This window comes from Amphiura filiformis, chromosome 10, assembly GCF_039555335.1.
Source record: "Amphiura filiformis chromosome 10, Afil_fr2py, whole genome shotgun sequence".
Classification (NCBI taxonomy): domain Eukaryota; kingdom Metazoa; phylum Echinodermata; class Ophiuroidea; order Amphilepidida; family Amphiuridae; genus Amphiura; species Amphiura filiformis.
The window spans coordinates 66997662-67011228 of NC_092637.1; the positions used below are offsets into that span (position 1 = coordinate 66997662).

General features: G+C 35.9%; 1 protein-coding gene across 1 annotated transcript; it reads right to left on the bottom strand.

The window, feature by feature from the left end:
* Positions 1-7292: 7292 nt before the first annotated feature.
* On the bottom strand, positions 7293-10807 carry LOC140162058 (neurotrypsin-like). The gene is made up of 4 exons (XM_072185349.1): positions 10790-10807; positions 9786-9798; positions 8756-9082; positions 7293-7588 (listed from the first exon to the last, which is right to left on the bottom strand). Exons 1-4 carry the CDS (start codon positions 10805-10807, stop codon positions 7293-7295), a joined length of 654 nt encoding a protein of 217 aa, XP_072041450.1.
* Positions 10808-13567: the final 2760 nt, after the last annotated feature.

Consider the following 13567-nt stretch of genomic DNA (forward strand, 5'->3'; position numbering starts at 1 on the left):
GCGCCCTCGAAGCTGAAAGTTACAATATGATAAGGCGACTATTTACTAAAAACCGAAGCCGTGCGTATGAATTTTGGTAAAAAAAAAAAAAAAATGTCATATAATGAGAGAGAATGTACCATTTTGAAGCATCAAACTCTAAAAAGTACTTTTTTGTCTATATAACTTGATCAGTTTCAGCGATTTTAATGCAGTCTTTTTGAATGCCATGAAAACAAATAGTTCCTCATCGTATTTCCATGTATCGCCCAGGCCTATTTATTGGTATTTAACCAATAGCGCCAATCTGGCTTGAAATGTGGGCGGCAATCAAAAAGTGGCTGAAAAGGAAAAAAAGAAAAGAAAAAGGCCATTTTGCCAAAGGTTGGAGGGGACACGTCCCCTGCCCTCCGGGATTGACCATGCGACCATCATTTACTGTATTGCTTTGACAGATGTTATATCGCGTTTACTGTCAAAAATAATTTACGAATAAATATGTTGATTCTACGATGATGAATTAAATTAATAAACGTGTAAGTATATGGGTCATTTGCGATGTGTGATATAATCTGAATTATTAAAATCCCCCCCCCCCCCAATGATGTGCTTGCGAAATTATCCAATGAGATTTCTTGGTAATCCACCTTGTTTACAATGATATTATCAAATATACAGGTTTTCTAGAAAACATCGGGACTACAATGCTGGCCATAAGTGTTGGGACGGTTTGATAGGGTAATGTAAATAAGCCCCCCACTCCCCCGATCAATGTTGAATTCGACTTTTTTGGTCACACGAGCCTTGTGGCACCCAACATTGATTGGTGGGGAAGGGGAGGGTTAGTGTTAGGAAAGTGTTTAGGCTTGACACCAAAGAAACCTCCACTTTATCACGTTAATAATAACGGAAATAAGGTCATACTATAGTGTACGTTTTCCATAAGTGTCCCAACACATTTTGGCCATGGTATTTGAAAAGTTGAAAAAAATCATCTAATTTCAGTTTTTGCTTATAACTCAAAAAAGTAAATATGATATTGACACCAAATTTAGAGCAGTTAGAGATCTTATCATGTGGCTTTACCAAAAAAATTTTGGATGGCTACATTTGAAATTTAGGGACTGGTCACTTAAAATGTCTTAAAACGATATTTTGGCCCTGTCTAAGTTAACTATTCGTCACTTTAACTGTCAAAAACTTGGGTTTTAAAATGGAAAATTATTGTTTCCACCAATTAAAATGTTACATTACAGCTATAGAAGAAAATAAAAGTTATCACAACATCTCGTGATCAAAAAACAAATAAAGGAATCGAACCCATGCACACTTGTTTTCCCAATTTACCGCAGTCTACAAATGAAGCAACAAAATACAGAAAAAAAGAAGGACGGACATTAGCAAAAATTAATAGAACGAAGAATATGATATGATGAATGATATTGTAAAATAATAACAAAAAGAAAAGAAAGATATATAAATAAATTCAGGGCTCGAACCCGTGTCCACTGTGCCTGTGGCAGATGCCGTATCCATTGCACCACAGAGCTGTATTACTTTAACAGGCTTAAACTGTAATATAATGCTATTCAAGATGCATGTATATAAATATACGCTCTACGGACGATAAACAGTCAAACAAATCACACTTTTACGGCATTTGTTTCATTAACTGAATATTTATCATATAGCAGGTGTTGGCTGACATTTGTGCTCACATATATTTCAGTTTTGGGCCGGGGTAAAATGAGTTTGGGACAAAAACGAACTATATACACGATGGTAAAAAAAAAAAGAAAGTAATATTATATTAAAATTCTTTACTCTTTAAAGACGTGTATACCGTCCGATTTTGTCCGTAGTCATTTATCCCGGACAAAAAGTGAACTAAATGTGGAGCACAATGTCAGCCAACACCTGCTATATGATAAATATTCAGTTAATGAAACAAATGCCGTAAAATGTATTTTTGGACTGTATATCGTGTAGAGCAATGGATACGGCATCTGCCACAGGCGCAGTGGACACGGGTTCGAGCCCCTGAATTTATTTAGATTTCTTTTTCTTTTCTTTTTTGTTATTATTTTACAATATCCTTCATCATATTATATTCGTCGTTCTATTAATTTTTGCCAATGTCCGTCCCTTCTTTTTTCTGTATGTCTACCTATATTTTACTTTCTATACTTACTATAAGTTTCTTTGAAAGCGCTTTAATAAATTTCAGTCATAAAATGTAATTTAAGCCTACTCCTGCCGACTATGATTATATTTACACGATATACTCGTTGCAAATACCACATACGTTTTTGATGCAAACGATGAAAATGATTAAAGTTTTGGTTTTTTTCTTCTAAAAATTAGCTTTTTTTTTAATTTTAAGTATTTTTTTTTCCCAAAATCACTCTTTTAAAAGACTTCAATCAATTCCTGTCAACAAATATCATGTATTTCTGGTGATTAAATCACTACTCTTTCAAAATAAAACGTCATTTTACGCAAAATACGTAGTTGGCATAGTCTAATAATGTTCAGAACGCACTGTAAAATACATGATATTGCGTATAAAACGTGACCGTATCCCTAAATCACATGAGGAAAATGCAATAATTTTATATAAGTGAAAAGATAAATAGTTTCTCCGTTTTCATGTAAAATTTGATGAAAATCCAAGCTATGGTTGAGGAGATATGGGCCAAAACACACATTTTAAAATTAGATTTTTGTACCTTAGAGACAATGCTGGCCATAAGTGTTGGGACGGTTTGATAGGGTAATGTAAATAAGCCCCCACTCCCCCGATCAATGTTGAATTCGACTTTTTGGTCACACGAGCCTTGTGGCACCCAACATTGATTGGTGGGGAAGGGAGGGTTGGGGTGTTAGGAAAGTGTTTAGGCTTGACACCAAAGAAACCTCCACTTTATCACGTTAATAATAACGGAAATAAGGTCATACTATAGTGTACGTTTTCCATAAGTGTCCCAACACATTTTGGCCATGGTTGTAGATCCTAGACATCAACATTTAAGCAGTGGATTACTCTTGTCATGCTCATGGTAGATTACATATGTTTGTATAATATGACATGTTAGAAGATAACAGTTTCAAATGTTAGAACTTGCTTGCGTAAAAGCTGACTGTATGTACTATCTGAAAATTGAAGTGATCTTGCGAGAACTTACTTGATATTGCACAAACAACGCCTGCGTCATGAGAGTGATCACATGATGCAGTGTTATCATTCCAAAGACAATTATGAATATCCGTTGAATTTTCACAATTAACGTCCGTCATATGAATGACACCTGTTCCCTGCCCAAACCTGCCACAACAAGAGGCTTCAGTAGCAGGACCAAGATTCAATTGTCTGCAGATGACATTGGCATCATCAAGATCCCAGTTCGTGTCACAGACACTGCCCCAAGTACCATCCAAGAAGACCTCTACACGTCCTTCGTACTTATTGGACCCATTAACAAGTCGTACTACGAAGATAACAATAACAACAGAAATAATAATAATAATAATAATAATAATAATAATAATAATAATAATAATAATAATAATAATAATAATAATAATAATAATAATAATAATAATAATAATAATAATAATAATAATAATAATAATAATAATAATATAATAATAATAATAATAATAATAATAATAATAATAATAATAATAATAATAATAATAATAATAATAATAATAATAATAATAATAATAATAATAATAATAATAATAATAATAATAATCCAAGTAAAATGACAAACACGTGGTAGAATGCGTAACCATATAAAGGGAGCTTGATAAGATTAAACAAATTTATAACTTGACTGATGATATATGATGTTGTCATACAGTACTGTTTCGAAAGGTGTATAGGACCTTACTTAATATCAGAAACTCAATGCAGAATACTACTACTACTACTACTACTACTACTACTACTACTACTACTACTACTACTACTACTACTACTACTAATTAATAATTTAATAACAAGAAGATGATGAGGACAATTAAGACAACTAAGAGCGATTACCACAACATTAATAATAAGTTATAATCATATAATATCAATGCTTAACACGAAACAAGAACATTGTGGTAGTTATGTCGATTCTGATGATATAGAGAAAAAGATCAAAGATCAAAGATGACGATCATTTTCTTAAAATGGAATCAGAAGTAATAACCCACCTCTCTGACAAACAACACCAGCAACATCTTTAGGACTGCAAACATAATAATCCTCGAAATCTTCATAATTCCCCCAACCAAGATGTAGACATTGGCCTATTTGTGCTTCATCTCCTTTGCATGATACACCTGAAAGCCAGATTGGTTTCGTCTCCACAGCACTAAAACTGGATTCATAAGTGATCGTCTTGATATCAGGAAAACCTAGACTTTGACAAACAACTCGTCCAGGAAATGTATTCCAGTAGTAATCACATACGGTGCCCCATTTGTTTTGGAAGAATACCTCGATGTTGCCTTCATGAAGATCACTACCACCTACCAAACGGGTTTGCATGTTGGACCAAGGATCTAATGAGAACATAAAGGAAAATGCTGAAATTCTGCTTCGGCTCTTTTGTTGTTACAAGGAACAATAGGCCTACATGTAAAAATGATAAACAGCTCTACCTCACAAATTACAGAGCTTTCGGGGCCCATACGTAATAAAATGATAGCCCATAACCCCTAAAATAATTTATTTTCTGTAATAGCCTCAACCCCACAGGTCAAAGGTCATGTGCTACAGGAGCAATATGTGTAAAAATTAAACATCTGTAGCTCCCATAAACAAACTACAGTGCCCTCGGGACCCATGCCTGGTACAATGATGGCCCATGACCCTATTTGTGTGGTAGCTTCTACCCCAAAGGTCAAAGGACATCTGCAACAAGGAGTAATATGTGTAAAATGTCAAATAGCTCTAGCGCACGAACTACAAAACTACCATGGCTACAGAGCTCTCGGGCCAATACTTGGTATAATGACGGCCCATGATCCCTAGATATTTCCTGTTTTAGCCTTGACCCCAGATATCAAAGGTCATATGCTTCTTGTTTCTTTTCTTGTGCTTCAAATGACTACAATATTGTACTTACCTTGACACGTGACGTTGGCTACATTTAAGCATTCTTGATTTCTCAATGCATCGATTACACACTCCTCCAATTGCTCTTCATCCCCGAGGCATCGGATTGCAGCAAACGACTGACCAGGTTCCAAATGATAATCGTCATTGATATACTCTATTGCGTGTGTATTCCACAAGTATTGGCACATCAAATGAGCTTCATGTATACTAAATTGATCTCCGCAAGCAACCTGCCACGTGTTGTTCAGATAAACTTGAACCATTCCCGCCAAATCATTCATCCCGCCGACTAATCTTGCTGAAAAAGATTGAAATTTAAGATAGGATAAAAAGTGACGATTAGCTGGGTCAGATTATTTGCGCACAGAAATGGATTAGACTTTGCATCGGTAATATATCGGGCATTGTGAAAAATCAGTTAAAGATATGGAGGTGCAACTAAATAGCTTGAACAAACGAGAACAAGACGATAGGAATAAATAAACATTAAGACTGAATACATATAAGGCTTTCCTATTAAGTAACCCACAATTATTGTGTGTGCCAGTTATGTTGTTTGTATCACCTTGGGTTCAATTGTGTCTCTAATCTGCACAACTATATGTCGAAAATGTAAGGAGAAGTGAAGTTGCCGGAATATATCGACTGTACCAGAGACAATGTAAGGCAATATTTGGTTGAAGGTTGAATAAAGAAAAGTATTATTTTCTGAGAGGAAATTTACTAAATATCATTTAACACACTGGATTGTGACTCAATCTTACTTCGCGGAAGAACTTCATTTCCCGGTCATTTGACCGGTTGAAACTAATGGCATAGAAATAATGATTTTAAGCACGGATTTTTAATTCTCACTGCACGGATTATTAATCTCACTGCACGAACGAATAGCCCCTGTTGGGTTATGACATCATACGCGGATGCCATATATGCCTTTTAGACCAGGTGTGATGCTGATAGGTACAGCTAGACGTAGTGTTTACATGCTAGGGATATATTCATTCCCGGTTAAAACACTTTTGTGCATAATATTAAAGTTTCATGTTTAAAATATTGACAAGCCTAAATATGCTAATTCGACCAGGCCTGAAGTTTAATGTTTTGTGCATTACATTTTTGTTCTGCATATAAATGTTCTCTTGGGTTCTGTATAGTGTTGTGCAAGATCAATATCCTACAATTTTATACAATCCTACAATCCAGCATCTTGAGAATCACATTGACGCACCTATATGGATCACGCGCTATAAAAGTCCTTACAACTTTATCAGGGGGTTTTAGGGGACTAGGGCAAAATCCACGTTATTACCTCCCCATGTGATATTCTACATTTTGCAATCGATTGGACTGGGGGCACGTGCCCATATGACGCTACACCACTGCTTACCCATCTATTAAACTCGCAATCTTTAATATGTTTCTCTTACCAGTTTTACAGATGACTCCGGCGTCTTGAGAATGATCGCATTCGCTTTGCCTCCCCCATCTATTGAACTCGCAATCTTCAAGGGTTTTTTCTTTACCATCACACAAAACATCTCCTACCCAGATTTCCCCTGATCCTGAACCAAAATAACTCCATCTAACTGGTTCTCCGAATCCTGAGAATCCCAACTGGCGACAAACCACTGTTGCATCTGATATGTCCCAATATTTCTGACATATTGTTCCCCATTGACGCTGGTAGCGCACTTCTACACGGCCTTCAAATGGACCATTTCCACCTTGCAGACGTATCTGAAGATGGCCAGGTTCTGCCAATTGAAAAGAAAAAGACCACGTGACATGTTCAAAAGTCATTCCTTCCCACAAGGTAATAGATGTATTGCATAACAATGGATGTAATTACAATACGCATATTGTATTGTGGGAAGGAAAGGAAATTCAGTCATACGTGTATTGGCTTCCGGAAGACAACTAATGATCCACGTTTTGAAGGCTACAGAGAGAAAGGTATTTTGCCACACTTGATTGCTTTCTGTGAGCTTGGACACGCATTTTCCATATCTCTAGAATATTTAAAGATGTGAATACTTAGAATATTTGAGGGTAGAAATATATGGTTGGTTTGACGGGTAGCATTTAAACAATACAATGAGCGCAAAGGATTAATTCACGGTTAGCGTAAGTTATTTGGGTGTAAACACAAGCGATTTAGCCAAAGTAGAAGATTTAGTATAAAAAAGTTGTAAAGACTCTATAGAGAAGTGATCCTACCTTCACAGCTTAGAGCAAGTATATCAGTGCAGTTATCACTTGTAATAAACGGACATTCCAGCGTGTTAGTCTCATGTCCATGACAATCAAGTAAGACACCTGACGTCACTGTTGTCACAACAGCATAGGTCGACATTACTTCTCCAAATCCTAGTTGATGGCAAAGTACTGCTGCATTGGCCTCGTCTCGTCGCGTATGGCAGATATTTAACCAACTGTCTTCTATAAAAACTTCGGCTATACCTTGCAATTGTGAACTACTGCCTGTTAGTTTAGCTGTAGTATAATAAGGGATATATTCGTTATGAATTCGGCAGAGTGACGAATACACAAATTCGCGGTTCTGAGCAAACGGCGTTTGAACATTCCATCGGTCCTCATAAAATTTTGGAATATTATACTAATCATTTTTAATGTATTTCATAGAAATGAATGCACAATATTTATTCACTTTACCATAAGTTATATTGTTAAATAGACAGACAAAAATATAGACACGGAAACGGATATATATTCGGGTGGTTGACAAATCACAACAAGTCCCACCGTTGCGCATAAAGTTGTATGCGGGGTCGAATATGCATTTGAATGCGTATAGACAATAACACTCATCATTGATTTTGGGTTTTGTGCAGAATTTGCACAAAAACCCAAATGTGATTTTCATATGGATATGGACTGTAAACTTGGCATACAAGTTTAAATAGTCATGTCCTGTCATATTTTAAGAAAAAATTCGGTGAAATCGTATGTTTCTGAAAAGCAGAAACACAATATTTTGGTCTATATTGTGCGTGTGTTTGTCAAGTTTTCTTTAGTTTCGCGAAGGCGCAATTACATTATTACATCATAGCGATGTTCTCAGGGGAATATATGTGCTTATTTAGTCCAATAGCTACACATTGGTCAAATAGAACAGTATAGAACATAAAATATAGAAACTCCGGTATTTCCAGCTGTACTATTACACCGAGCAAAGTATTATGATTTTGCTTCAGTTTCAGGGATTAGGCCAAATCCATATTTCAATATCTACGTCGGGTCACTTATTATTGAAAACAAGAAACAGCTTAGTATGTATGTTAAGACGTAGAATTCAAACAATCATGTCTCTGAATAGGCGGCGGAAGGGAGGGGTGTGGACGGGGCACAAGGGACTTAATTGTACACGGGGACCGTTTCCCCAATAAATTCAAACATAAGAAATAATAAAGCAACAATTGCCCTGTGCATTTTCCTTTTTAGCCAGAAAAAAGTGTTTTGGACCAAAAGAGGGTAAAATTGCTAAATTTTGCCTATTAGATAATTTTAATTTCTTAGTCCTAGTAGTGCTTACATGGTTGATATACAACGCCAACATTCTGATAACTATAACAGTATATAGTAGCCCCGCAGGGCAAGAAAGCAAAAACATTAGTTTCCTACATGAATGGGGTGGCTTACCTGGTTGACATACAACGCCAACATTTTGATAACTATAACAGTTATCCTCCCACCATCCTTGATGCCAACATTCATCAATACTTGTCTCGTTTCCAATGCAACGAACATTATCTAGCCATGGATACTTATCACCTGTTCCAAATTGTCGGGTATGAGATGACAAAACCCCTTCAAAACCCAATTGACGGCAGATAAGAGATGCTTCTTTGATACCCCAATAGTCATCACAAATCGTGCCCCAGTCACCAAAACGAGGGTAGAATATCTCTACGCGGCCTTCATGCGAGACGGAACCATCACGAAGACGGACGTCTACAAAAGCTTTACCTGTATAAAGGTAGCAATAGGAAGAAATGGTTAAGACTAAATGAGGCTTAACGAAGGCGTAATGGTTGAACAATAAGGATGCATTATTAGTATTATCATAATTTTTTTGTAATCAATCTAAAAAATATTAACGGCAAAATATACCTTATAGCCGTGTTTCAACACTTCTCTACCAGTTGGTCGTCTCTGTAACTGCTCAGTTGTATGGCAAGTACTTTGCACAATAAAAGAGAAACTGGTTTATTCGATGAAGTGTCTGGTATCTTCATCATAAAAATTGATTGATTTCGAGATCAACAAAATTTGTCATCCATAAACCTGGTTTTGCTACTATATTAAATTTAGACTTTATAAGTTCCATCTAACAATGTGAAAGTTCTAGAAACATTTCTTGATTTATAAAAATAATAGGTTCCGTCTCCTTGATTTTTGCCCAATATAAGTAATATTTACCATATAGAATAAAAAAAGTTTAATCTGCTAAATAAAATGATATATCTAAATTCAAGACAGATCATCTTTAGACAGCGATATCAGAAATATTGTAAGAAATATTACAATTCCAAAATACATGACGAATCGTTTCGACGCAAGATTTGCAAATTTGACTGGACAATACCCATACGAGACCAAAGCTGTCAATTTACTGCTAAATATATAAAGCTTTAACTAAAGGTTAACTTAACTTATCACTAAATGATACCTGGTAAATCTAACTGAAGGAAACAAAAAATAAGAATAATTATTATTATTATGTTTTGTTCAAAGAAACGGTCCTTAACATATCCACATTGTTCATTACTTATAAATCTTTCAAAGAATATTCTGAACGCGATTTGATAAAGCAGCAGTACAGATTTTATAATCACAATTTATCAAAGTTATAGGTCGAACATTATCCAAATTGTTTTTATCACCTTTTTTGTAAAGTAAGTTGATCCCGCTTCTTTGAGAGAATGACAATTAAATGTACCTTTTAAAATCTTCATTCAGGGAATTCCTCACCATTTCCTTTATATCAGACTAAAACCATTTATAAAATTCGGGAAATAATACGTCAATTCCGGGTGAACATTTCAGTTTTAGTGCTTGCACTGCTTTTTTGCGGGAAATGTTAGCTTTCGTTCGCTATAAAAACTTTTATGCTCGGATGAAGGAAACTATCAGGGTTTTGACAAAACCTATTATTTTCGTATTTCTACTAGTTGCAATTTTCTTGTAGCTTAGAAACCTACGCAGTCTTTCACTGCTATGCCCTTAACCGTAGAGTATATTTATATACAGAATGTGCAGAAGGCAGGGTCATTTCGCCGATTTGGCTTTTCACTGTGCATGGGAGGATTTGTTCACTCGGGTGTATTGAGGCGTAAATTGTGCATATAGAGGAATCCAAATTCACGCATTCGTACACCTGACTAGCAGCCTTTAGTTGGGTAGCCGTCGGCTACAATGCACTCAAAATGTGAAATGATTTGGTCTCGGCAGAAATTTTAAACTGCATTCCATCACCCGTTTTACACCTTCCGCGAAAACACAGGTAGACAATAGAAAGATTAAAGTTTACAACACAATGCAGTTCCCTTGGACAAAACACACAGCTGGTCTATTCGCTGTTGAAGTGACATAATAATCGGATTAACTACACGCGGTATCTATGCATTGATGTACTTGCAAACAAATGAGTATTAATAGATGTGACTGGATTACCTGCGGAATTATCTCCATTATAATTATATATTATTAGCTATTATTCTTTTAACCCTCTTCATCCTTGCATCTTCTCTAGGTGTTAGGCGGCTTTTATTTGCACAATTGGACGCTCAAAACACCAGGTTGGTCCTAGCGGCTACCCAAAGATGTCCGACCAAATCCTGACCATGACTTGGCTCGTTGGATTCGTCTATATGCACTTTTGAGAGAGTCGTTTTTTGCCAAACCCTTTGATTATATTATACAGGGTGATTTAAAATGGACTGTACCCAACCTCACCCAATTTTTTTATATTTGCGGATATTGTACATATCATGGAAAGCAGTGATAAGCGTTTTGTAGTAGATATTTTGAATTTTGATAATAAGTGGTTTTAGTCAGAAGATATCGGATTTTCAAGTTATCATCCCATTTTAGACCAACACACGGAACTAAGTTTATCCGTGCTCTCTACCGCAGTAACTAAATGCAACTACCATGACTACGTACATGTACAGCAATACCAAGAAAAATGTTATTTCGCACTATTAAGTCAATAATATTGATATTCAGTTACAATGTCAGGTTTGCAAAGATTATATGCTAAATAATACATGTAGAACAAAGGACCCGGTGACTTGAAATTTTAGAGGGAAATTTGAATCCAAACAGAAATGGTGCTGGTGCAATATCCATACACTCGTAATTGTGACCTGATTTTTTTCATCAATTACCAATAATAGGAAACATAGCCTACTACCCTATTAAAGTTTGCAATATAAAATTATTCAAATGTCGGTACATTTTTAATTTCAATTGTATTTATTTATCAATTCATCTTATTTTCATTTTTGAATAAACATGTGCAATTTATGTTGAACTGAAAGTGTCTGAGGGCAGTTGAGTGAGAAAAATGCGGTTGAACTGAAAGTTTGAATAAAATACTCATCCGTGTGCAACATCGTCTTGGTGTGTTTTCTAAGAATGTATACACCAATCCGAGAAGCGTTTACTGTATTTGGCCCTCTATTGACGGCAACACAGATGTACCAGAGCGGGAGATTTAATTCGTAATTCAATACTCATGATTGTGTATTGAATATCACTGTTGTGTACAATTCCCGGGTACAATTCTGTATAGCACACAATAAATAATGGATGGAACCCCGACCTCAGGACACCGCAGTTTTACATCGGGGACACCGCAGTAATGGCGAAGTCGGATAGGTGTATATACTTTTCTTCAAAACCATTAAAGGTAAAGACATGATTTTTTTTCACCAATAATAGGAAACATACTATCTTGTTACAGCTTACAAACACAAATTATTTAAATGTCGGTAAATATTTTATTTTAATTTTTGAAATTGGGTATAGTTCATTTTAAATCACCCTGTACAGGGTGTCCCTGAAAGAATTGAATCGTCGGGAACTGTTTTTGGGGTACTTTAACGCATAAACCAAACGTACCTAGATAATTGATGATGTTGAGGAACATATCAGCTATCACATACTTTTTGAATTTTGACAATTGTCCGCTCCGTTTTTGAAATAAAAGAATTTTACGAAACTACTTAATTTTCAGAAGATGTCAGACGTCAACATTTGTGTGTGGTGGATCGGAATAAAATAACAGCGGAAAAGACCTGAAATTTACTCAATCCATCGGGAATAACGCGAAAAGAGGGCGATTTTACTAATGGGCGCGGGGGCATTGAGATGAATTATTAAATCAAGATGGCCTTAGTACTTTAAGTAATATAGATCATCGATTGATATTTGAATCCGTGGAAAGGCTTGAAAATGAGGGAGTGTCGTAAAATTCTTATATTTCAAGAACGATATGGTCAATTGTCAAAATTCAAAAAGTATGTGATAGCTGATTTATTACTCAACTACATCAAGTATTCAGTTATGTTTAGTTGTGGCGTTAAAATACCCAAACAATTAAGTTTTCAAGGATGAATTTATTTCAGGGACACCCCCTGTAGCAGGGCAACATGGCCGACGTGATAAATTGAGGTGGTAACAACAGTGACGTCGAAATAAGTGGTAAAAAACGCAGAAATGAAGCTGAATGGACACTGAACAAGAAAAAAAGAGACTGGGAGGAAATGGTAAAGAATATACTAAATTTTTGATTTAAAAAAATCTATGTCCGTCCGACATACAAAATGATCCCCACGAAGTCCCGGAAATGCTAATCATCATATTAGCCTGTAGAGTGTGAGTCTGCCTGTAGAGTGTGAGTTGGTAACAGAAGGAGGCTTTGATGATTATAACACGCATGCCAAGGTTCAGTCTTCGATGAGAGGGGAGATTAGAGGTTTAAGGTGAAATCATAAGGAAGCCAACACACACTTGATAGTATGCATATGTGAGGCAGTCAATAAGGCAGATTATTAATTGTATGTAGATACACCGATGTTCTTCTGTTGCTTTATTTCTTCGGACGAACGAGAGACGTCGGTGTTTGGATGATGAGTGGTACTGCATGCCAAAAGAAATGTTATTTTGTTCACTATAATATGGCCATTGCAAAGAGAGTAGCTTTAGCAAACAACATCTTAGGAATTCATTCATTGACATAACAGCTTCATTCAGCGGATTTGGGACAATGACGTTTTTGAGTACTTATTGTCCGGTATTGGAAAGGAAGGGCCGAAAGCAAGTCCTCAAAACGGGGTTAACCAAACACTGCATGACCTATTTGAGAGAGGTCAGTAGACTGTCAGAAAGCTCTTGACTATAATTACAGATCGAATTAAAAAGATTAGTTTGCGTATGACGTCTTAT

Bases quoted from the DNA above. Each gene is read 5' to 3' on its own strand.
- LOC140162058 (XM_072185349.1), bottom strand. The intron at 7,589-8,755 runs GTAAGCCACCCC...ATTATACTACAG, and splicing joins TGGCGTTGTATGTCAACCAG to CTAAACTAACAGGCAGTAGT.